Here is a 23,475-nt window from a genome sequence, read left to right as displayed (position 1 = left end):
TGGTCTCTTCCAAGGACGTACCAAACTGACCCATGTGACTATTTAATGCAGTTGCAACATGGCCTCTTTTTACTTCAAACTGCAAAGTTATTCAATTCCATTAATTAAAAATAGATAACCATATGTTAATTTACACAAAGTCTTGTTGAATAATTTTGAGAATTTAGACAAAATTCATGTTAATTAATTAGTTTACTTAGGCAAAGGTGTTGTGAATTAATTAATAAAAGATTATTAAAGCAAATAATATGTTGAAGGAAGTTTAAAATTCTCGGCAACGAGAAACGGTTTCTCGTACTATGGCAGTTATGTTAATTGCATATGACGGTTTTTTCCTTCAATATATGGCAGTTCCATATATGGCAGTTTTTCCACATTTTGTGGATGGCGGTTTTCCTCAAGGTTGGCGGTTACTTTTGCTTTAATATACATATGTATAAGATACATATGTTGTCAGGGCTTTTTGTAGAAAGAAAAACTTGATTTTCTTAGTTTTCTTTCTTGAATAACGATTGCATAATCAAATTTGTCATCATCATAATTTCTAAATTTTGTTTTACATTTTAACCACAAATATACTACACACTATTGTGGTTGTCTTCGTTATATCTCCTAGTAATTTCGTGATACCCAGTGTGTTTAATCAGGGTCGAAATATTACTTTGGGAAACTGATTTTGGTCAGCCCTCGCAGTGTTAATTTGTCCAATTTCGTGTCATTTTTGTGACCCGGTAGCTCATTTTCCCCAACAATCCAAAGTAATAATTTCAGCAAAAATGGCAACGGTGAAAGAATTGATGTCAAACTTTCAAAAGTTGGACAAATTTGAAGGAGTTGATTTTCGAAGATGGCATAAGAAGATGCATTTCTTCTTGACCTCGATTGGGGTGACTTATGTTCTCGCTACTCCGAAGCCCGCAGAGAAGGAGGATGAATCTTTGGATGAAACTAGGAAACGCAACAAGTGGGAAAATGACAATTACATTTGTTGTGGTCATATTCTCAATGGTATGTCTAATGAACTCTTTGATGTTTATTAGTTTAATGATTCTGCTAAGTCTCTATGGGATGAATTAGAGGCTAAATATATGGCTGAAGATGCTTCTAGCAAGAAATTTCTTGTTAGTAAATTTAACAATTACAAGTTTGTTGATAGTAGGCCAATTATGGAGCAATTTCATGAAATTCAAAGAATATTAGGAAGTCTTAGACAACATGACATAAATCTTGACGAGACCTTTATAGTGTCATCTATTATTGACAAATTGCCTTCCTCTTGGAAAGACTTTAAAAATGGTTTAAAGCATAGAAAGGATGATGTAAATCTTGAGGGTTTGGCTTCTCATATTCGAATTGAGGAAGAAATTCGGGTACAAGAGGGAAGTAAGGATGCAAATCCAAGTTCCACTCCGGTAAATGTAGTGGAGGATGCCAAGCCAAATGAGAGAAAGAGGGGTAATGACTCGAACAAAAATAAGGGCAAGAAGCCTAAATTTAGCGGTGATGGTACAAATTCACGTGCTTGTTGGGTTTGTGGAAAACCCGGACATTTCAAGAAGGATTGCACAATCTGGAAGAAAAAATTGAGCAAGAAGAAGGCTCAAGATGGGAATGGCAATGCTAGCCAATCCCAAGACAAACAAGGTAAATCTTGTGAACAAATTTCATTTAATTCATTTATGGATTATGTGTGTATGATTTCTGAAATCAATTGTGTACAGGCTGATTGATCGTGGTATATCGATTCGGGCGCATCGAGGCATGTGTGTAAGGATAGATCATTGTTCAAGACCTTTTTGGAGGTTGATGATGGAGAAATTCTCTATATGGGCAATGACTCTACAGCTAAGGTGCTTGGCAAAGGACAAGTGGAGCTAGTCTTTAGTTCGGGAAAGTCTCTTATTTTAAGAGATGTGTTGTATTCTCCCGAACTTAGGAGGAATCTTGTATCCGGTGCGATCTTGAATCGATTAGGTTTTAAAATGGTGTTTGAGTCAGATAAGTTTATTTTGTCTAAAGGAGGTCAATTTGTAGGACTTGGTTATTTGTGTAATGGTATGTTTAAGTTAAGTATTTGTAATACTTTGAATGATGTTGTGTATGTTGTTAATGACAATTCTTCTCTATGGAATTTGCGACTTGGTCATGTTAATTATAAAAAGTTATATTTTATGTATAAGCATGATTTGATACCCATGTTTGATCCAAGAATAGAGAAGTGTAAGACATGCATGTTAACCAAAATCACAAGAAAACCATTTCCTAAAGTTGTTGAGAAAAATACTTCATTGCTTGATTTAGTGCATAATGACTTGTGTGATTTTCACAACACACCTTCTTTAGGGAATAAGAAATATTTGGTAACTTTTATTGATGATTTTTCAAGGTTTTGTTACATTTATTTGTTATTCTCTAAAGATGAAGCCCTTGACAAATTTAAAATCTACAAAAATGAAGTAAAATTGCAAACTAATGGAAAGATTAAAAAGTTAAGAATCGACAAAGGAGGTGAATACTTTGACCCAAGTTATTTCCAATCTTTAGGTTTAATACATGAAACTACCGCAGCATATACACCACAACAAAATGGTGAAGCGGAAAGGAAGAATAGTACACTAGAAGAAATGGTAAATTCTATGTTGTCATATTCAGGTTTGAGTGATGGATTTTGGGGTGAAGTCGTTTTCACGGCTTGTTACGTATTAAATCGTGTTCCCATGAAAGGGAAAGATATTACCCCATATGAGCTTTGGTACAAAAGGAAACCAAACTTGAGTCATCTCAAAGTTTGGGGTTGTAGGGCAATTGTAAAAGTGTCGGAACCTAAACGTAAAAAGTTAGGTGAAAGAGGAGTTGAATGCATTTTTATAGGATATGCGGATCGTAGCAAATCCGATAGGTTCTATGTAATAGAGCAAAATGACTTTTGGTTGGTTCACACCACCATTGAGTCAAGGGATGCATTGTTTGATGAAAATCGTTTTTCTTCAATTCCTAGACCAAAGGATTTAACTCCAAATACCAATGCTCAAAGTTTTGATCAGGTTTTCATTGATCAAGAGGTGGACGTCCAAACTCATTTAGAGGAGGCATCTACATCATCGTCACAACCTAGGAGAAGTAAGAGGCGAAGAAAAGAAAAATCTTTTGGCCCGGATTTTCATGTGTACTTGGTTGAAGGATCAAGGGATGAAGTTTCAATACAACATCCATACATTTTTAATGTGGAAGATGATCCTTTAACGTATGAAGAGGCTATGAAGTCTCGGGATGTACCATTTTGGAAGGAAGCAATTAATGATGAGATGGATTCGATCATGGGAAATAAGACTTGGGTTTTAGCTAATTTACCGCCTAATTTTAAACCAATAGGGTGCAAGTGGATCTTCAAAAAGAAATTAAGGATTGATGGAACTGTTGAAAAGTTCAAGGCCCGGTTAGTGGCACAAGGTTTTACACAAAAGCCTGGTATTGATTATTTTGATACATATGCACAGGTAGCAAGAATCTCAACTATTAGATTGTTAATTGCACTTGCAGCAATTAAGAATCTAGTGATCCATCAAATGGATGTTAAGACAGCTTTCTTGAATGGAGATTTGGAAGAAGAGGTTTATATGTGACAACCGGAAGGATTTGTTGTGGAAGGCCAAGAGGCAAAAGTTTGCAAGTTAATTAAATCACTGTATGGGCTAAAACAAGCACCTAAGTAATGGCATCAAAATTTTGATGAGGTTGTGTTGTCTAATGGATTTAAGTTGAATAATTCTGACAGATGTGTGTATAGCAAACTTGATGACAACGGTCAAGGTGTCATAATTTGTATATATGTAAATGACATGTTGATCTTTGGAACGGATTTGTCACAAGTTGAGATGACAAAATCCTTCCTTAGTTCTCAATTTTCCATGAAAGACATGGGAGAAGCGGATGTCATCTTGGGCATAAGAATAAAGAGAGAATAAGGGAAGTTGATCTTGTCACAATCTCATTACATTGAGAAAGTGCTCAAGAAGTTCAATGTTAGTGAAAGTTCAACCTTTCTTTATTCAACACCTATGGATCCTAGCATAAAGTTGGTACCTAATGAAGGTAATGCAGTTTCACAACTAGAATATGCTAGAGTTATAGGATGTTTGATGTATGCCATGACAAGTACTAGGTCGGATATAGCTTATGCGATTGGTCAATTAAGCAGGTTCACTAGTAATCCTAGTATGCTCCATTGGCAAGCGATTCGTCGTTTGTTGAAGTACTTGAAGAAAACCATGGATTATGGTTTGTGCTATAGTGGATACCCTTCGGTTGTTGAAGGTTATTCGGATGCAAGTTGGATCTCAAATAGAGATCATTCATCCACAAGTGGATGGGTATTCCTATATGGGGGAGGTGCCATTTCGTGGGCATCTAAGAAGCAAACTTGCATTGCTGATTCTACAATGACATCAGAGTTTATTGCATTACATTCCGCTGGTAAAGAAGCAGAATGGTTAAGGGATTTAATGCATGAGATACCTTTGTTGCAAAAGCTAATATCGCCAATTGTGATACATTGCGATAATAATGCTACATTGGCTAAGGCATATAGCCAAGTTTATAATGGTAAGTCAAGGCATATTGGAGTGCGACATAGCTACATCCAAGGGCTTATCAAGAATAGTGTGATCGCTATTGATTATGTTCGAACAAATTTAAATCTAGCCGATTGTTTCACCAAGGCATTGGCTAGAGATGTGAATAATAGGATGGCAATCAATTTGGGATTGGAGCCCTAATTAATTACCAATGAGGGAGTCTTAACTTAACGCCCAATAAGACGTTGGTTCTTAAGTTCAATAAGATTAACTTTCTTATTTGGTAATTGGGAACTTGTTTAATCATCCAAGGTAAAGTTCCGGTTTAATGTGATGTAAAGAGGTTGTTTTAAACTTAATAGAATTCCTGATAAAGTGCTTTAGTCACAGGAGCATGTTGGAAGTCTACCTATATAAGTACGAAGTTTAGCCGCTTCAAGAAGCTATTTGGGCATAGTTTTGAAGTACTTATGAAAAGATAGGGACACATGGCTTTACGTGTCAAGTATAAATGTAATCAAGTAATTTATCTTGTGTGTGTAATATCTTCATGAATTCAATATGTATTGCTTTTGGTTCAATCTTTTTACGACACCAAATGGATACGGATTCTTGGAATGTGTATTGCACTAAGTGGAAGTTCAAGTCTTTGTAATCCCCCGTATTTTTAAATATATTATAAATGAAATTATATTTTATTTATTTGTATTTTTCCGGAATTTAATTTCAAAAGTTTCAAATTATTTTGGGTGGAAAATTATTTTTATTACAATATGATTTTTATGGACCATCATTCTATAATTTATGTCCAACAAACAAACCTAACCCACTTTACTTACTTAATTGGCCCATTAATTGTGAGGCCCAATTTTACTACTTACCCTACACCACTCTCTCTCCTATAAATATCCCATACATCCCCAAAATTTTCCCTACACAAAAAGGTTAGTAAACTCTCTTCTATTTATTTTATTTCTCTTATTTTACCTTTATTTTTCTTTTCTTTTATTTTTTTTCCCTTCTTTTTCCTTTTTCTTTTCTTTTCTTTTTTTTTTCCTCTTTCCCCTTCCTCCTCCTTCACGTGAGGAAATCCTCACTCACCACCACTGCCGCCCAGCCACCTCCGGCGCACCCCCCCTGCCGCCGCCGCCGGCGACCCTGCCGGCCCACCAGCCCTGCCACCACCGTGGCTGCCGCCCCTCTCTCTCCCCTTTGTTTTATTTCATTTATGCTTAATGTTTGATTAATTAGTTTTGGGTTTTGATTTTATAGTATAAAGTTTATATTTTTAGTATCAAAATCATGTTTTTGATGTTATAAACTAATAATTTCAGATTTTAATTGTGTTATATATTTTCAGATTTTATAATTTATAAACCTAGGGTTTTAATTTAATCAAATTGGGATTTTAGGGTTCTAATGAGCAATTAATTTGGGGCTTTTATTCCTATTGTATTTCTATTGATTAATTAAGCATAAAAACATGTTTTTAATGAAGTTTTAAGGACTTTTAATCAAATTTATATTGCTGGAAATTTGTTTAAGTGTTAATTTGTGATTATTGGTTGTTTTCTAGGAGGTGATTATTTCTTAGGAGACTTTTAAGTGATTAAAAGTGGCACAAAGGATTGTTTGTACGAGGTACGTACATGTCTACTTCGTTGTAAGTAGTATCATGTTTAGGTACCAAAGAAAAAAACTTAGTTTCATAATTAGAGAACACTTGGATGAAAATTGTTTAGTTATACATTTGATTTATGCATGTGCTTATATTTATGAGACATGTTTTGGTGAATTGATTATGTTTGTATGGAATTATGGATGCAAGCATGTTGAATTATATTGGATTAATTGTTTGTATGGAATGTTGATACAAGCATAATTTTATTCGATTGGTTTGTTAACCACATTTGGATTATTAAAGGATTGGAATTGAATGGTTTAAGTGGAATGAATTTATTAATTATTCCACAAGGTTGTTATTTATTTTATTTAGGAAAAATTGTCAAAAATAACACCACCTTTGGCCGGTCTTCCAGTAATAGCACCACCTTTTGATTATTCCAGAATAACACCACCTTTCACATGTATTTGCCAAAAATGAAACAAAAAACCGGTAACCTATTTTACAGGTAACCCTGGGACACGTGTTCTAGTTTGATTGGTTAACTTATTTATTTTTATTTTCAATTTCGAAAAAACTTTAAAAAAAACAAAAAAAATTAAAAAAAAAAATTAAACCCCTTCCCACATTCCCAGCCCCTTTGCCCACCGACATCCACCACCCCCACCAAGACCATCCACCTTCCCCGTTTCCGATTTCGGGCTCCTCCCTTCCCCGTTCCCGATTTCAGCCCCCACCTCTCCTCCCCGTAGCAGATTCAATCCCCCCCCTCCCTTCATCGTCCCCAATTTCGAGCCCTTCCCCTTTACAAAACCAACATTTTCGACTGTTTATGGTTTCGGGGAAGGAGATAGGTGGTAGGGGCCGAAAATTGGGAAGGGAAAGGGAGGGGGTATCAAAAATGGAGAAGGGATGGGTAGGGGCATCGAAACTTGGGAAGGGAAGGGGGCTAGAAACGACGACGGGAAAGCGGTGGTGGGTTGTTTAAGGATGGGGAATGGATGGAGGGAGGGGGAAGGCTGGGGAGGTCGATCGGCGGCGAGGATGGGGAGGGGGAAGGGCGGCGGCAAGGATGGGGAGGGGGAAGGGCGGCGGCGAGGGTGGGGAGGGGGTGGGGGCTGGGCAGCGGGGGCTAGGTGGTGGTTTTGTTTTTTTTTTTTTATTATTATTATTTTAACTTTGTTATTTAATTAATTAGATTTTTTTAAAAAAAAAAAGTTATATAAAAAAATTGACCAATTAATGACATTGTGACACGTGTCACAGGTAACCTGTAAAATAAGTTATCAACCGGTTTTGTTTCATTTTTGGCAAATACATGTGAAAGGTGGTGTTATTCTGGAATAATCAAAAGGTGGTGCTATTACTGGAAGAACGGCCAAAGGTGGTGTTATTTTTGACAAATTTTCCTTTTATTTATTACTCAATCATGACTTGTTAGTATGTTGAGTAAAGGTGGATTAAGCCGTAATGGCTAGGTGGGTTGACTATGTTCATCAATTTGGATAATTTGGAAGTTTAATGAAATTAAAGGTCAATTTGTGATGTGATCACCATTGTCCTAAAAAAGATTAAAAATAAATTGATGTATGAGTTTTATGTATGGTCTATTTGATTAAGTCGGCTATTAATTAAAATTGTAATCACGTAAAGTGAAACATGGATGAGCAATAAAACTCTAGAAAACGTGCACTTCTAGAGTATTGACAATTATGGGTTGGGGTACACGGTGGTAGCCCGTGGCTTTCCGAGGCTTGTTTGATCAACATGTCCTCTTTTCTTTTGGTATTTACATTTTATTTTATAATGAAAGTTAGATGGGATCCTAGACTAACTTTGTGAGAATGGAGTCCCGCCCATTCTTGCATCGCGCTAAACTTTTATTTTAAATGGTCATTTGGGACCAAAATGATTTGGTGGATTGGACAACCTCGTCTATTGCTTACTCCAAACTAAATTAATTAAATTAAATATAAAGAGTCGAGTGTTTAGAATTGGTTAGAAAGTATATATGTTGAGTCAATTGAATTGTTTAAGTGTGGAGTCTTGATTAATGAATTCAAGTTGTATGTTTATTTACTTTAAGTAGTTGAGCATGTCAGGTTTTGTGCGTTGTAGCTTGTATGTACTCAGCTTTGCTGATTGCGTGCTTTTGTGTGTTTTCTTTTGGTCATGGCCTTCGCCTTTCAATGACCCTGTGATGATCCAATTATTACACTTGTATTATTGGGGAGAAGTATTGCACAGGTTAGCTTGATGATGTGAAGTTCGGGGATTTGACATACGCATTGTCAAGGGATTGGTGTGATTGAGAGTATTCGTTCTTTGTGTTGAACTTATTTATGTTTTACTACTTTAATTATGTTTTGGGACTTTGATTATTGGTTTGGTTTTAAATAAGGGCCTTTATGGTTTCAATTTCTAAGCTTTGACTTATTGGTTTTCTAAATTATATTATTTTAATATTTAAGTTGGATTTCCGCTGCAATACTTTGATAAAGCCTTAACGTTTTAACACGTGGCGGTAACATGCCAATGGTTCTCCTCTATTTTTATTTAAAGTAAGTGGTTTGGAAAAGGGAGAATTATTGGGGTGTTACATCTTTGTACACTTTCATTTATGCACGAGATTGATTTTTATGATGATGATGTTTTGCAATGTGTATTTTAATTCTCAAAATGGGGGAGGATTGTTGAATAATTTTGAGAATTTAGACAAAATTCATGTTAACTAATTAGTTTAATTAGGCAAAGGTGTTGTGAATTAATTAATAAATGGTTATTAAAGCAATTAATATGTTGAAGGAAATTTAAAGTTCTCGGCAACGAGAAACGGTTTCTCGTACTATGGCAGTTATGTTAATTGCATATGACGGTTTTTTCCTTCAATATATGGTAGTTCCATATATGGCAGTTTTTCCACATTTTGTGGATGGCGGTTTTCCTCAAGGTTGGCGGTTACTTTTGCTTTAATATATATATATGTGTAAGATACATATGTTGTCAGGGCTTTTTGTAGAAAGAAAAACTTGATTTCCTTAGTTTTCTTTCTTGAATAACGATTGCATAATGAAATTTGTCATCATCATAATTTCTAAATTTTGTTTTACATTTTAACCAAAAATATACGTACTACACACTATTGTGGTTGTCTTCGTTGTATCTCCTAGTAATTTTGTGATACCCGGTGTGTTTAATCAGGTTCTGATAACAAAAATAACAGTGTGATGCAAGGAGATAAAATCAGAGAAAAATTAGCAGGGAAAGCAATTGATCATTCTCATTATTCTTAGCTTTTCTACATAATGACAAAAAACAGCAAGGAAAAATAACAGTAAATATTCCCTAATGAGAATGATACAGACCCCTTAACAACCTAGCTCAGCTGGCAGAAGAATCAGTTATAACAAATTTGATTCTCTTGACAGAATTACTAACATGACCCTGCCTGCCTTAATACCCCCCTTCAAGCTGAGTGCTTGGATGAACAACCACCAAGCTTGTGCAGTAAGTGCTGGTGTTGTTGAACTGAGAGACCCTTTGTGAGGATGTCTGCTATTTGATCTTGAGAAGACACATAAGAAGTGACAAGATCACCAGATTTCACCATGTCTCTAACATAGTGGCAATCAATTTCCAAATGTTTTGTTCTTTCATGAAGAACAGGATTAGCAGCAATAGAGATTGCAGCCTGATTATCACATTTAAGGATAGTTGGACCTAGATGGGTCAGACCCAAGTCCTTGAGAAGAGCCTTCAGCCAAGTAACCTCACATGCTGTCAAAGCCATTGCCCTGTATTCTGCCTCATCAGAGGATTTAGCAACCACAGACTGCTTTTTTGCTTTCCAAGAGACAGGTGACTTGCCCAAGAGAACACAGTAACCAGTTGTTGACCTTCTGGAGGTAGGGCAACTGGCCCAATCACTACCACAATATGCTGTGAGCTCAGCAGCTGAATCAGAAGCCAGAAGTATCCCTTGAGATGTTGTTCCAGCCAAGTATCTAAGCAGCCTCTTAGCTGCTTGCATGTATGTAGATGTGGGAGAGTGCATAAACTGACTGAGCAGTTGGACGGTGAATGAGATATCAGGCCTAGTAATTGTAAGATAAATTAGCTTGCCTAATAATTGCTGATAGATCACAGGATCTGGAAGAGGAGTGCCTTTGTCTGCAGACAATTGAAGATGTGAGTCAATGGGAAGTTTGAGGGGTTTGGCATTGAGTAAACCTTGTTCCTTTAACAGGTCTGTCACATATTTCTTCTGTGAAAGAAAAATACCCTGATCAGACTGATCAATTTCTAGACCAAGAAAGTACCTCAGTTTCCCAAGGTCTTTCATATTGAACTATGATGCCAGGAAATTTTTTAAAGCATTGATTTCATGTTGATTATTGCCAGTAATAAGCAAGTCATCTACATAAATCAAAATAGCAGTAAAAGAACTGCCATTACATTTAGTGAACAGGCTATAGTCAGATTTGGACTGTATAAACCCAAAAGAAACCAGGGAAGAAGACAATTTCACAAACCACTGTCTTGGTGCCTGTTTGAGGCCATAGAGAGATTTGGTGAGTTTACACACCAGTTGAGTGTTCTTAGTTGGTGTTTTGCCTTGAGGTTCAACACTAATCCTGCTGCCAAACCCAGAATAACCTTGAGGAAGGGTCATGTACAAGTCTTCATCCAGATCTCCATGTAAGAAAGCAATAGTTACATCCATTTGAGATGTAAACCAATTATTCATAGCAGCAACAGCAAGAATAGCCCTTACAGTTGTCATTTTGGCAACTGGAGCAAAGGTCTCACCATAGTCTAGACCATAAATTTGCTTACAGCCTAAAACCACAAGTCTAGCCTTGTGTCTTTCAATATCTCCATTAGATTTATACTTTGTTTTAAAGATCCATTTGCAGCCTATGACCCTCTTTCCCTCAGGTAGAGAAGTCACTACCCATGTGCCATTTTTTTCACACTGGTCAAGCTCCTGGTTCATGGCGTTGACCTAGTGTTGAGAAGATACAGCCTGTTTATAAAAAACAGGATCAGTATGTTTTGTGAGAGTAGTCATAAAGTAGTGAAAATCATGAGTGACTTCCTAGACTGTTAAGTTAGAAATCTGCAGGCTTGATTTCTTCTTGGGTTGGACATAGTCTTTCATCCATATAGGTGGGTTTGAAATTCTAGAGGTTTGTCTCACTTTATTGTCAGCATTATGAGACTGATTAGAAGCAGATAGAAGATGATCAGAAGAAGGAGAAGCTGATTGAAGAGGGAGTGAAGAGATATCATGAGAAGAGTCTTGAGAGAGAGTAAGAATAGTAGAGTCATCACTATCATTAGTGACATGAACAGAATCAGAAATTTCATCAGCATAAGCAGTGTTGAAAAGATCTCTATTTGTAAGCACAGCAGGAACAGGATGCATATAGTGTTCAAGAGAAGATAATTGACAGGGAAAAATAGTCTCATTGAATGTAACATCTCTTGAGACAAAAATTTTCTTTGTCTGAATGTCAAGAAGTCTGTATCCTTTTTGATTTGCAGGATAACCCAAGAAGACACAAGGAACTCCCTTAGGTTGGAATTTATCTGAGGTGCCAGAGGGATTAGCAGCAAAAGCTAGACACCCAAAAACTCTGAGGTGTGAGTAATCAGGAAGAGAATTGAATAAGACCTCGAATGGAGTTTTGTTGTGCAGGATAGGTGTAGGCAATCTATTTATTAAATGCACAGCAGTCATGACACATTCTCCCCAATAAGACAAGGACAGTCCAGCTTGAAATCTGAGAGCCCTGGCAATTTCAAGAATGTGCCTATGCTTTCTCTCTACTCTAGCATTCTGTTGTGGCCTATCCACACATGATGTTTGATGAATAATACCAAGATTAGCAAAAAAATCTTGACAATGGTGATCATGAAATTCAAGGGCATTATCAGATCTGATATACTTTATTTTGAGGTCAAAATGTGTCTTAGCATAGTTAGAAAACTCCCTGAGTTTAGTGAGAGACTCAGATTTTTGCTGCAAAAGATAGATCCAAGTTGACCTTGTAATCATCAACAATTGTCAAAAAATATCTGTATTTCCCCCTAGTACAGACTCTGTATGGACCCCAGATATCCATATGTATCAGTTCAAATGGATAGGATGCTTTAGAGAAGCTCAGATCATATGGCAATTTAGCAAATTTAGCCATAGGACAAGTAACACAAATCTGAGATTTGTCAGAGATGAACTGCTTTACACAATCAATATATTTGAGCTTGCCTAAAGAGGCATGACCAAGTCTATGATGTCAAATTGCAAAAGACACATTGTCAGATTCAGAGCTAGCTGCCATACAAGGTGGAGAGAGAGCAGGACTGCCAGTGTCAAGAATAGAAGAAAAAGAAGAAGAAGAAAGATAGTACAAGCCATTCTTAGCCTTTCCTATCCCTTTGAATTTTTTTGTAACAGTGTCCTTGATAACACAGTGAGTATCACTAAAAACAACCTCACACTGAGATTCTTTCATTAGTTTGTGAACTGAAAGAAGATTGTGCCTAAAATTAGGTACAACCAAGACATTCTGCAAATATAGAGAGTTTGGGAGCTCTACAGTGCCAATATGAGAGACTTGAGAGGTAGAACCAGTAGGAAGATTTATAGTGAGGATTTGCTGACATTTCCTGGGATTATTCACAAATTTCAGAGAAGAAGTCATGTGGTCTGAAGCACCAGAATCAATGATCCAGTCATCTGAGTGCAATGCTGCTGAGTTACAGGACACCATGCCTGAGAAACTAGTGTCAAGTTCTTCATCAGTATCACAGTTCTTTACAGGAAGAGAGCTATGCCTTAGTAGCTGCTCAAATTGATGCTGAGTAAGTGTGACATTGCCCGAGTGATTAGTTGCTGCAGATGAATTGGACTGAGCTACAACATCCAATTTTGGAGAAGGTTTACTCCATTTTTGTTCCTGAAATCCAGATCTAGATTGAGACTGCCCTGTATTGGACTGAGTATTGGACTTAGATTTATGATGCCAACTAGGATATCCAATAACTTTCCAGCATCTGTCAGGTGTGTGGCCCCTGATACCACAAACAGAACACCCAGCAGATCTGCTATCACCTGGATTTTTTGACTGAAAAGTCATGTTTCCAGGGTTTTTGAGAATACCAGCAGAGACTGTATTTCTGCTATACATAGCTGAAATATCTAGGTCTGGTGTAGGAGAAAGTAACACTTCTCTTTGACTCTCTTCTTGTTGCAGCAATGAACAAGCAGATTCAACAGTTGGCAAAGGAATTAACATAAGCAATTGACTCCTCATTGCTCCAAAATGATCATCTAAACCATTTAAAAACTGAAATAGCTTTTGTTCTTCCTAATATTTTGATATAGCACTCAGCAAGGATCGAATCTCAGCATTAGACTCAGTAACCACAGGCAAGGCATTCATAGCATCTATTTCTTCCCACAAGGTAGACATACTAGTGAAATATGCATTAATAGAATTACCATTCTATTTTAGACTGTATAAATCCTTATTCAACTAGTATTTTCTTGAGCCATTAGAAATAGAAAAACGCTTCTCAAGTTGAATCCAAGTTTCTCTTGCAGTATTAACAAACAACACAGATTTTTTAATAGTATCAGATAAACAGGCATGTATCCAAGAGATTACCATTGAGTTACAGGTATCCCACTGCTCTACCTTCACTGGATCTGCTGAATAGGAAGACCTGAGCACTGTGCCATTGACAAACCCAAGCTTCTTCTTTGCTGAAAGAGCAATCTCCATTGATCTTCTCCAGGATCTATAATCTGAAGATCTAGTGAGCTTATCCACGCTGATGGAGTAAGAACCATCATTAGGGTGGAGATATAAAACATTACCAGTATCAGCTGCCATAGATCGTAGAGAAAGAGGAGAGGACAGAAGAAGAAATAGAAGAGAGAGGAAATAAGAAGACGAAAGAATGCAGAACAGAAGATTCAAGAAATATAGGCAGCTGGGAAAAAGATACAAATGAGAAGGATATGCCACTGCTATTACAATCCCGATGTTGCATCACCGCTCTGATACCATGATAACAAAAATAACAGTGTGATGCATGGAGATAAAATCAGAGAAAAATTAGCAGGGAAAGCAACTGATCATTCTCATTATTCTTAGCTGAGTACAGGAAGCAGAAATATATACAATAGGACAAAGCTTAGCTTTTCTACATAATGACAAAAAACAGCAAGGAAAAATAACAGTAAAGATTCCCTAATGAGAATGATACAGACCCCTTAACAACCTAGCTCAGCTGGCAGAAGAATCAGTTATAACAAATTTGATTCTCTTGACAGAATTACTAACATGACCCTGCCTGCCTTAATAGGGTCGAAATATTACTTTGGGAAACTGATTTTGTTCAGGCCTCGAAGTGTTAATTTGTCCAATTTCGTGTCATTTTTGTGACCCGGTAACTCATTTTCCCCAACAAGTCTTATATGTGGTTGACCACTATAGCGGTTACTTTGCTAGTGTAATAGGGGTTACTTGGTTAGTGTTAAAGGGGTTACTTCGTCATTGTTATAGAGTTACTCGGTCAGTGTTACAGAAGTTACTCGGACGGTGTTACAAGGGTTACTTAATCAATGTTATAGGGGTTACTTTAAGTGGCCACACGATGTGACCGGCCGCACACAAGACGAGCTGGTTAATTTATAGTTGTAACATAGAATAAATATGTCGAGACTATAAACAAACTCACATATGAGTGAAAGTGTTGTTCCACATTATTAAACTAATGGTAAGAGTAAAGAGGGGTATTAGGATAATGTGTATTCTATATTAAAAATAAGATAAAGTCGTGTCCATTCTATAAGGCTAAAGAAATACTCCTGTCATTATCATTATATTTTTGCAATGGTACCTTAGCTACTTAGACTTATTGACTTGATACACTCGTAAAAGGTGCGGCCTAGACCTGTATTGTTTAACAAAATAATAATAGAAACATCGAACAAATTTAGATATACATACCTCATGGCTAGAAATGTCATTCACGAGCCTCGCGATTAAACAACAGGCTTTCAGAAACTTGGGAATTTGGCTCACCAGCTCAAAGGCATCTTTAGTTGCAAACTCCCCCATGCCTAGAAAGGATGACACAGCAACGTACACATAGCCGGAGCTATAAACCCCATTTTTCATGTATTCATCGTATGTCGGAACCAATATTTGTTCACGCCATATGGCTTCTTCAAGGTAGGCTTGGCAATTATATGCCAACTGTTAGGAAAAAAATAATTTATAGCATTAATAATCATAATTATTGTTAATGCAACATATATTTCGTACCAGAAGCTAAAAAAAACGGATAAATAATAAAATTCTTATTAATATGTACATGTATTTTGTCCGATTGAACAGCAAATAATTGTTGCTCCGGAGTTAAATCTTTCTGAACTTCGTCAAACATATCTTGCGTAGCTTGATAAATTACTTTCATGTAGTTAGGAAGTCGGTCGATGCAGCTTCTCTCACCCCTAATATTATTCCATCAATAAATATTCAAGTTATTATATTAATTAAATAAAGATGCATATGAAAATTAAATCAAGTGTATATTTTCATGTTAGAAAACCTTAGAAATGCTTCGGTTAAGAGTTTTAACTCATCCACGGTACCATAAGAGTCATAGGTGTCATCTATTACAGATATTATCTTGAAAGTTTTGTGGTTTATGATCCTAGATAATGAGTATTGGGGCTCATGGTACACGCCCAAAATCCAAAAGTAGGCCTCTACAACTCTGTCGCGTACATAGGGTAGTTTCTTCATAAGATCTAGCCTTCTCCACCACCTGTGTTGAGCGTAAACAAAAGCATTAGAAATACATCAACTCTTAAATGGTTAAAAGTTTTTTTTTTTTTTTTTTTTTTTTTTTTTTTTTTTTTTTTTTGTTTTTGTTTTTGGTGTTTAGAGAGCTACAAGGGAGAATGATATGATCTTGAGTTCCCTTGCAAGAACCAAAAAAAGTTATAACCAACTGAGTTATCCCTCACTCTCATAAGTTCCATTAACATGCAACCGGAGAACACAAACACAACTGAGTTATAACCTAGATAGAATCTTTAGTAACCTCACGTATATATATACGTACCTAGTAAGTTCCTGAAGCTCGGTGTTGTACAATATTTGGAGAATGTTAAAATCTACCTGTTGAAGAATAAAACCTCTCAAGTGTCACCACATGTAAGTGTCCCACATTGGTTGAAGAAGAGAGAATTAAACACTTTATAAGGCTAAGGGGCTACTCCTCCTATTGCCATATGGTTTTGGGATGGAATCTCTTTGGACTTGTGAAGTGGACTCTCTCTCTCTTGGTTTGCGGGTGCGGCCCAGACCCGCGTTTAATATGGTATCGGAGTCAGGCCAGGCCCACAGTATGGGACCTCTAATGGTTTGAGTATATTGTCAGGCCCAAAGTTTGGGACCTTTAATGACATTAAGTATTCTGGGCCAAATTGAATTGGATCAAGTGATCCTTGAGTTAAAGGGACCTTACATGTGAGGGGGAGTGTTGAAGAATAAAACCTCTCAAGTGTCACCACATGTAAGTGTCCCACATTGGTTGAAGAAGAGAGAATTAAACACTTTATAAGGCTAAGGGGCTACTCCTCCTATTGCCATATGGCTTTGGGATGGAATCTCTTTGGACTTGTGAAGTGGACTCTCTCTCTCTTGGTTTGCGGGTGCGGCCCAGACCCGCGTTTAATACTACCTTTGCAAATCTAAGTAAACTTTCCTCATGAGAAGACTTTGGTTCATAAATTGATATTTGATATCTTGATTCTATCCTAATACTGCGCCAGTGAAGAGGTTGTTTCAAGGAACGCGCAACTTGTTCAGCCATGGGAGAGCTTAACTGTGTAGCAAATGATTTAAGTTGAGTAGTTGCAAATTCAAGGGCTTCGTCGAGTTTATCCTCTCCATGTACTCTTAAATATATATGTTGCTTCATACAAGCTTAGTATTGCTTGCACTTCGCTTGCTGTACATGCCTTAAAACTTCCGTCCTCGCTTTTGAATTTGTCAAATACATCTGATTTTATTTGTAAAGAGAGACTAGGTTAATATTTTCTTCAAATATGAATATATATACACTTTCCCATTGACGTGCATGTGTATTATATAATGTACTTCATATATATAAGACTAGATAGGTTGCACCCATTAACAAGAGAGTAATTTAATTCCACTGTACTTCACAAGTTTAAGGATGTTTCATTGTAAAATTATGTGGCAATAGAATGATCAAGTAGCCCCTTAACTTTATAGAGTATTTAAATCTGATCTCGATCTTTTCTTTTAACACATAGAAAATATATAAAGTGTTTTTATATAATAAGGCCATTTGAATAGAAGATATATTTACAAAGGCCATATCATCGTGGCATATGATTTTTCTATATGCGACGGTTGAAAAATAAAGGTACGAAATTGTAATGCGATGAAGTGAGTGTCTAAGCTCTTACCGCATGATTTTTTTTTTTTTTTTTTTTTTTTTTGTTGAAAAAGACAAACAAATATCGTGTTAATAATCTAAAAATATACTACGTATAAAATTTGGCATAAACCTATGCAAGAACAATATCATGGTGAAGAAGATGGTGACATACCACATGAAACATTGAAGCCATGTTGTCGTAGAAGGCGAAAGCGAAGAGAAACATAATAAAGATCATCCTCATAGGAACTATCATCATACATCTTCTTATGGAAGGTTAGATAAGTGTCTTCAATTTCTTTTTCAAAGTGGTATGCAACTCCAAGCCGATGTATGTCATCTAGAAATACAAGTCTTTCCTTTGGATCCTTATGTTTCTGCAGGAATCCGATAACCCAACTCCAAGATCCGAAGCTCGAGTGTATAACCCGTTATGCTCCTATCGGCCAAACAAGAACCTACACACAGGGAAGAGATTAGCTGGCCCGGGGTGAATCCGGGGATAACCACTCCGAAGATTAAGTTAGCAAGTGTTTATAGAAAGAAGAGAGAGATTTAGAGAGAAAAGTAGAGAGAGAGTGTAATAAATGTTACCTTATTTATGAGGTAAAACTAGATTATTTATAGGTTAATTAAGTGACGGGTGACAGCTTTATAGGCAAAGTAGTTTTTGCCACGTGTCAAACGTGAGAGCGACATGTATCAGCTGCTTACATGTCGATATGTATTCTTTATACACAAATGCCGATATTAACAAGAATTATTGATGGGTCGGATTCAAATAGTATATCGGCCTATAATACCATATCGGCCTATTAATATAACCGTTACCGTTATATGGATATTTCCCCATACACCTTATCAACTACCAATATTTCTTTGCGCACCACCTCCTTCAGTTGTTCAGCCTCTTGCTCCATTTTTCTTTATATATATATATGTTGGGAGTTTTTCCCAGAGTTTTTAGAGAGCCACGTAGGATTTAATTTTCTTAGCGCGCCATGTAGGATTATAAAATTATGTTGTAGCCAATTAAATAAGAAATTATTAATTTCTTTTACAATTAAATAATTCAAATGCCACGTAAGCAAAATTGACGAATGAGATTTTAAAGTTCAAATTAATTAAATACAAAATTATCTTTTGATATTAGGAATTTTATCTAATATTTCAAAACTAATATAATAACAATTTTAATCACATAAATATTAAAAATATTTTTTTTAAAAAAAAATACTAACAAACCGTACATCGCACGGGCTTATCAGTTTATATTTTATAGTAATAAAAACTGTTCAATTTTGTGATAAAATGAAATGAGACTAGGCAATCCGAACAAGGAGGGGGTAATAATAGAAGTAACTCATCAACCTTATCATGTAAAATCATATCTCCTCTTTCTCCAACGTGGGACACTCACAAGTGGATTACAATGAGTTTTAACAGAAACTCTAACCACTTAAGCTATTTCGAGCTCACTTTTATACGTAAAAAAATTTATCAAAAAATTTAGACATGTGTAAGTGCTACATACCTCATCTGGAGGACAATAGTTTAGAAACTGGTCGCCCCAAACGTCAAGATGATAATTAGCAAGAGGACGACTTATTTCTGCGCTATCTTTCTCGCACTCCATATTCATTTTGTTTTTCTAACAAGGTTTTTTTTTTTTTTTTTTTTTTTTGGTTTGTTTAAGAGTAATAAATTGATTAAGCACTAAATCACATTACATGCAAGTGAATATGTTCAATTCTAGGCTTCTAGCATACCCATATATATATAAGGGGACAAGTCCCTTCGTTGCTTCCGCCACCAACCAAGGTTCCTAGTGCAATAATGCATGCACATCATAATATCTAGGATAACTGGGTATTTTAGACATTTTAACAAATATCAATAACTTTGTTTATTAAATACATTCAGAAATAGTGCAACTATTGTAATATGAGGAATTAAATAATTATAAAGATTTTTTTTTTTTTTTGAAAGAAATTATAAAGAATATGAAGAATAAAAAGTAGGAATAATAGATATAAGTGACTAAGGCTCTATTTTTTTTTAGTTTCTTAGCAGAACAGAGCAGATTTCAGCAGAGCAGAGGATATTATGTTGTCGTTGATAGTTAATTATTACGAGTAGTACGGAGCAGCTTTTGATAGTTAATTATTACGAGAAGTACGGAGTAGCTTTTTTTTATTATTATTATTTTTTTGAAGTAAAGTACGAGTAGCTATTAGCTAAACTAAGATAGAACTTATTAGTTAGTACAGAGTAATAAATAAATATCTAAAGTAGTTAATAGTGAAAAGTTAATGGTGAATAACTAATACTCCTTTTTTATCGAACATAATTAAAAACTAAGGTGTAATAATTAATACTCTGTACTACGTAATTAAACAATTCAATGTTCAAATTTAATGTCCCTAAAGGTTATTTTGTTTTCTTAAAAGCAACAACTAATTAAACTAGACTTCTTTCTAAACATTCGATAGTTAGGGTCTGTTCTGATTAATTGAAGTGGGCTAAACTGAACTGAATATTTTATTAGAGAAGGAAATTAAAAACTGAACTGAACTGAACTGAACTTATTAGAACTGAAAATAAGCTGAAGAGAACATGCCCTTAATTAGACAACCAACACATGTGTAGAACCAATACTACTCCATAATGAAAACATGTCAAATTAGTTAAGTTGAACAGCCAACAATCAATTTTCAAATCTTATTTAGAGGTGAAATTAATTACAAATTGAAATGAATTCGGAGTTTATTAGATAACAAAGAAATTACAATTATAAATGTGAGGGGGAGTGTGATGTTATATATAAAATGTTTTACTTGGCCTAGAATATATTTAATTCATTAAAGGTTTTAAATCATGGGTCTGACTTTGATATCACGTTAATGAACATTTTAACTACTGTAAATGTTTAAGATAATTATTGAGACCCAATAATATGTTATATTTCGTACTTCACTTGAGTTTTCACACTTATTGAGGGACAACTTTGACCATCAATATCTTTAATTAAATATTAGTAAAAATTATTACAAAATTTTACTACCTCTGTTTTTAATTAGTTGACAAATTTTGACTTTAGCACTCTTCATACACCTCTGTTTGACCATGTTTTGTGATTTATATCTAAGGAAAAATATAGTCAAGTGGGATTTTGTTATATTCGTCACAATGTATATTTTCAAATATCAACTTTTATAATTTTTGCTTATTGATAATTAAAGATATTAATGATTTAATTTGTGCATTGGCACACGTGAATAAAGAAACGTGTCAACAAAAAAAAACGGAGGAAGTATTATGATAGTTGATATTGTAACAAATCCAACAATATAATACATGAATATATTTTATAAATTATACTTCCTCCAATTCTATTTAGTTGACGCGTTTGATTTAAGCACATACTTAAATATATGAGAGAGAGTGAGAGATAATGAAAAAAACAAGTGGATGGGTAGCTTGTAAATGCAAGGTAAAAAATTCACTCTAAAAGGAAACATGTCAACTAAAAAAAACTTGCTACTCGTAAAACAGAATACGTGTCAACTAAAAAGAAAAAGAGGTAGTATATAGTAGTAAAAAAAATTTCGTCAAAAGTAATATATCAATAGTGCAAAATCAAAAAGAAATGGAGGGAGTATTTCATAACTCTTGTCAAATATCTTTAAGGCCAGTTAAAGCAATGTGTTGCGCCTCCATGCTTGGTACGGTTGTACAGCACTAGCGGTAGTCAAGTAGTCATCGGTCTTCTAAGGCGCCTATCAAAAATTGAAAATTGAAATTCATGCATCTTACAAAAATCTATCATATTAGCCACCAATCGGCAAACAACACAATCAACTTGTGTGGTATTGATCTGACTCAATCTACGTCTTCAGTTCACAATCAACAAGATACTCCCCAAGTACCTAACTACCTAAGTCAATATGCAATTTAATTTGCTTGTATGCGGCATGTCAGCGTGTGTCATTATTATAGTTTTCACCTCATTTTCAATTATTTTAAGTATTTTAATTAAGGAAATTTTGACTTTTACCATCAAAAAATTTTGACAAATTGTTTTTTACCACCTACTATTTTAAAAGTTTTATTTTACCACCAAATAAAAAAATTAAAGTTGTTTTTTACCACCAAATTACAACTCCGATGACTGAAAAACGCAATGGGTCCCACTACAATGACTACTTTTTGATTTTTGTTCGTTTTGGTCACGATTTTCCGGCCTATAAAACCATGGCTTAATCATTCAACGATTGAAAAACATCAATTGTTCCCAATTCTCTCAAATTACAACATAAAGCTCATGGATTCAGCCACAAACATCAATATTCCACATAATTTTTTACGAATTGGGTTGAAAAGTGAGAATTGAAGCAGTTGAGGTAAGTCGTTTTTTCGCACATTTAATTACCTGATTTACTTGAATTGATTCAATAATTTTGTTCGAATGTTCATATAATTTGAGATAACGAGGTAGTTAATCCACAATTTGTTGCTACAACTTAGCAATTAAAACCCAAATTGTGTTTTTGTAAAATTAGGGTTCATGTTAAGTTTGAAATTGGGGGTTTTGTGAATCAATGATTTGCATTGAAATTAGGTTTATGAAATTGTAATTAAGCTGAATTGGTACAACTACTGAAGTTGTTAAGTGTGATTTTGCAGGAGGTAAAGTCTTCTTTAAGTTTTTTCCTTCAAGAGAGAGGAAATGTAAGTGTGGAGTTCTCTTTGCAAAGTTGCTTCAATCTCAGTGACTTGATATGCAAAGTTTTTGACTTCACCAATCTCACATCATACACCTTAAATGGACATTTCACTCTTTTTGCAAACACACAAAAGTACCTTTCGCTGTCAGATTCTCGAATCGTTGATGGTGAAGTCGAAAAAGTCGCATGCTTTCAAGTCCCCCCCTTGTTGAAAGTGACGAACTCAAGGCTGGGTTGTGTGGTTTGTGTGGTTCAGGTCTTCGTCTCTACGCAAACAATTGATATGAAAGCTCGAAGAAAAGTAAAAAAATTGAAAGAGAAAAGTCAGAAATTAAAAGTTAAGGTGAGAGAGCAAAATTAAGAGCAGTTAATGAGAGGAAGGTGAGAAAAGTGAAGGAAATTCAATTCTGTTGTTGGGGTTATTCAATAGGAAAAATGAATCGGGGTGGGTAGCATGTAATTTGGATGGAAAGGGTAAACAGTGTGACCCATTGCGTTTTTCAGTCACCGGAGTTGTAATTTGGTGGTAAAAAACAACTTTAATTTTTTTATTTGGTGGTAAAATAAAACTTTTAAAATAGTAGGTGGTAAAAAACAATTTGTCAAAATTTTTTGATGGTAAAAGTCAAATTAACCTTTAATTAATTTAAAATAAGATAATTGTTAACACTTGTAACAACTAACAAAGGTCAAGTAATACTTTCTATGTTATTTTCTAATCTTAACGTGTGGAATTTAACACTATTTATCCACATGAAAAAATTAATAAAATTATTTAATTTTGCCCAAAAACTAATAATGAAATTGATGCATATAATTAATATTAAAGAAATTACTTTAAAGTATCACTTAAAAAAAATTCAAATACCTCTATTATTTTATTTCCTAGACTAATGGGGTATTACATACGGAGTATGATGACTATATAATAAATGTTGCGTTCGAAAACTATACCATATGCTTAATTCTAGGAAAATGAGACCTATCAATCAATTTTTTGTTATTATGAAATTAAATAAATTAATATTTTAGCAAATACCAAAAAAAAAAATATTAT

The 23,475-nt window shown here is 35.1% G+C and overlaps 2 protein-coding genes and 1 pseudogene across 2 annotated transcripts; 2 read left to right on the top strand and 1 right to left on the bottom strand.

The window, feature by feature from the left end:
* Nucleotides 1-776: 776 nt before the first annotated feature.
* LOC145628153 (uncharacterized) lies at nucleotides 777-1,730 on the top strand. Its single transcript, XM_081680462.1, has 2 exons — nucleotides 777-1,008; nucleotides 1,078-1,730. The coding sequence occupies exons 1-2, from the start codon at nucleotides 777-779 to the stop codon at nucleotides 1,728-1,730; spliced, it is 885 nt and encodes a 294-aa protein (XP_081536588.1).
* A 2,328-nt stretch (nucleotides 1,731-4,058) lies between these two features.
* On the top strand, nucleotides 4,059-4,775 carry LOC145628151 (secreted RxLR effector protein 161 pseudogene; annotated as a pseudogene).
* A 9,464-nt stretch (nucleotides 4,776-14,239) lies between these two features.
* Nucleotides 14,240-17,884, bottom strand: LOC145628150 (sesquiterpene synthase 16-like). The gene is made up of 6 exons (XM_081680461.1): nucleotides 17,864-17,884; nucleotides 16,345-16,400; nucleotides 15,826-16,044; nucleotides 15,589-15,727; nucleotides 15,222-15,470; nucleotides 14,240-14,266 (listed from the first exon to the last, which is right to left on the bottom strand). The coding sequence occupies exons 1-6, from the start codon at nucleotides 17,882-17,884 to the stop codon at nucleotides 14,240-14,242; spliced, it is 711 nt and encodes a 236-aa protein (XP_081536587.1).
* Between the last annotated feature and the right edge of the window lie 5,591 nt (nucleotides 17,885-23,475).

This window comes from Chenopodium album, chromosome 4 (genome assembly GCF_948465745.1).
Source record: "Chenopodium album chromosome 4, dcCheAlbu1.1, whole genome shotgun sequence".
NCBI classification, from domain to species: domain Eukaryota; kingdom Viridiplantae; phylum Streptophyta; class Magnoliopsida; order Caryophyllales; family Amaranthaceae; genus Chenopodium; species Chenopodium album.
The sequence above is the reverse complement of the archived record's forward strand: the minus strand, read 5'-3'. Positions and strand labels throughout refer to the sequence as shown.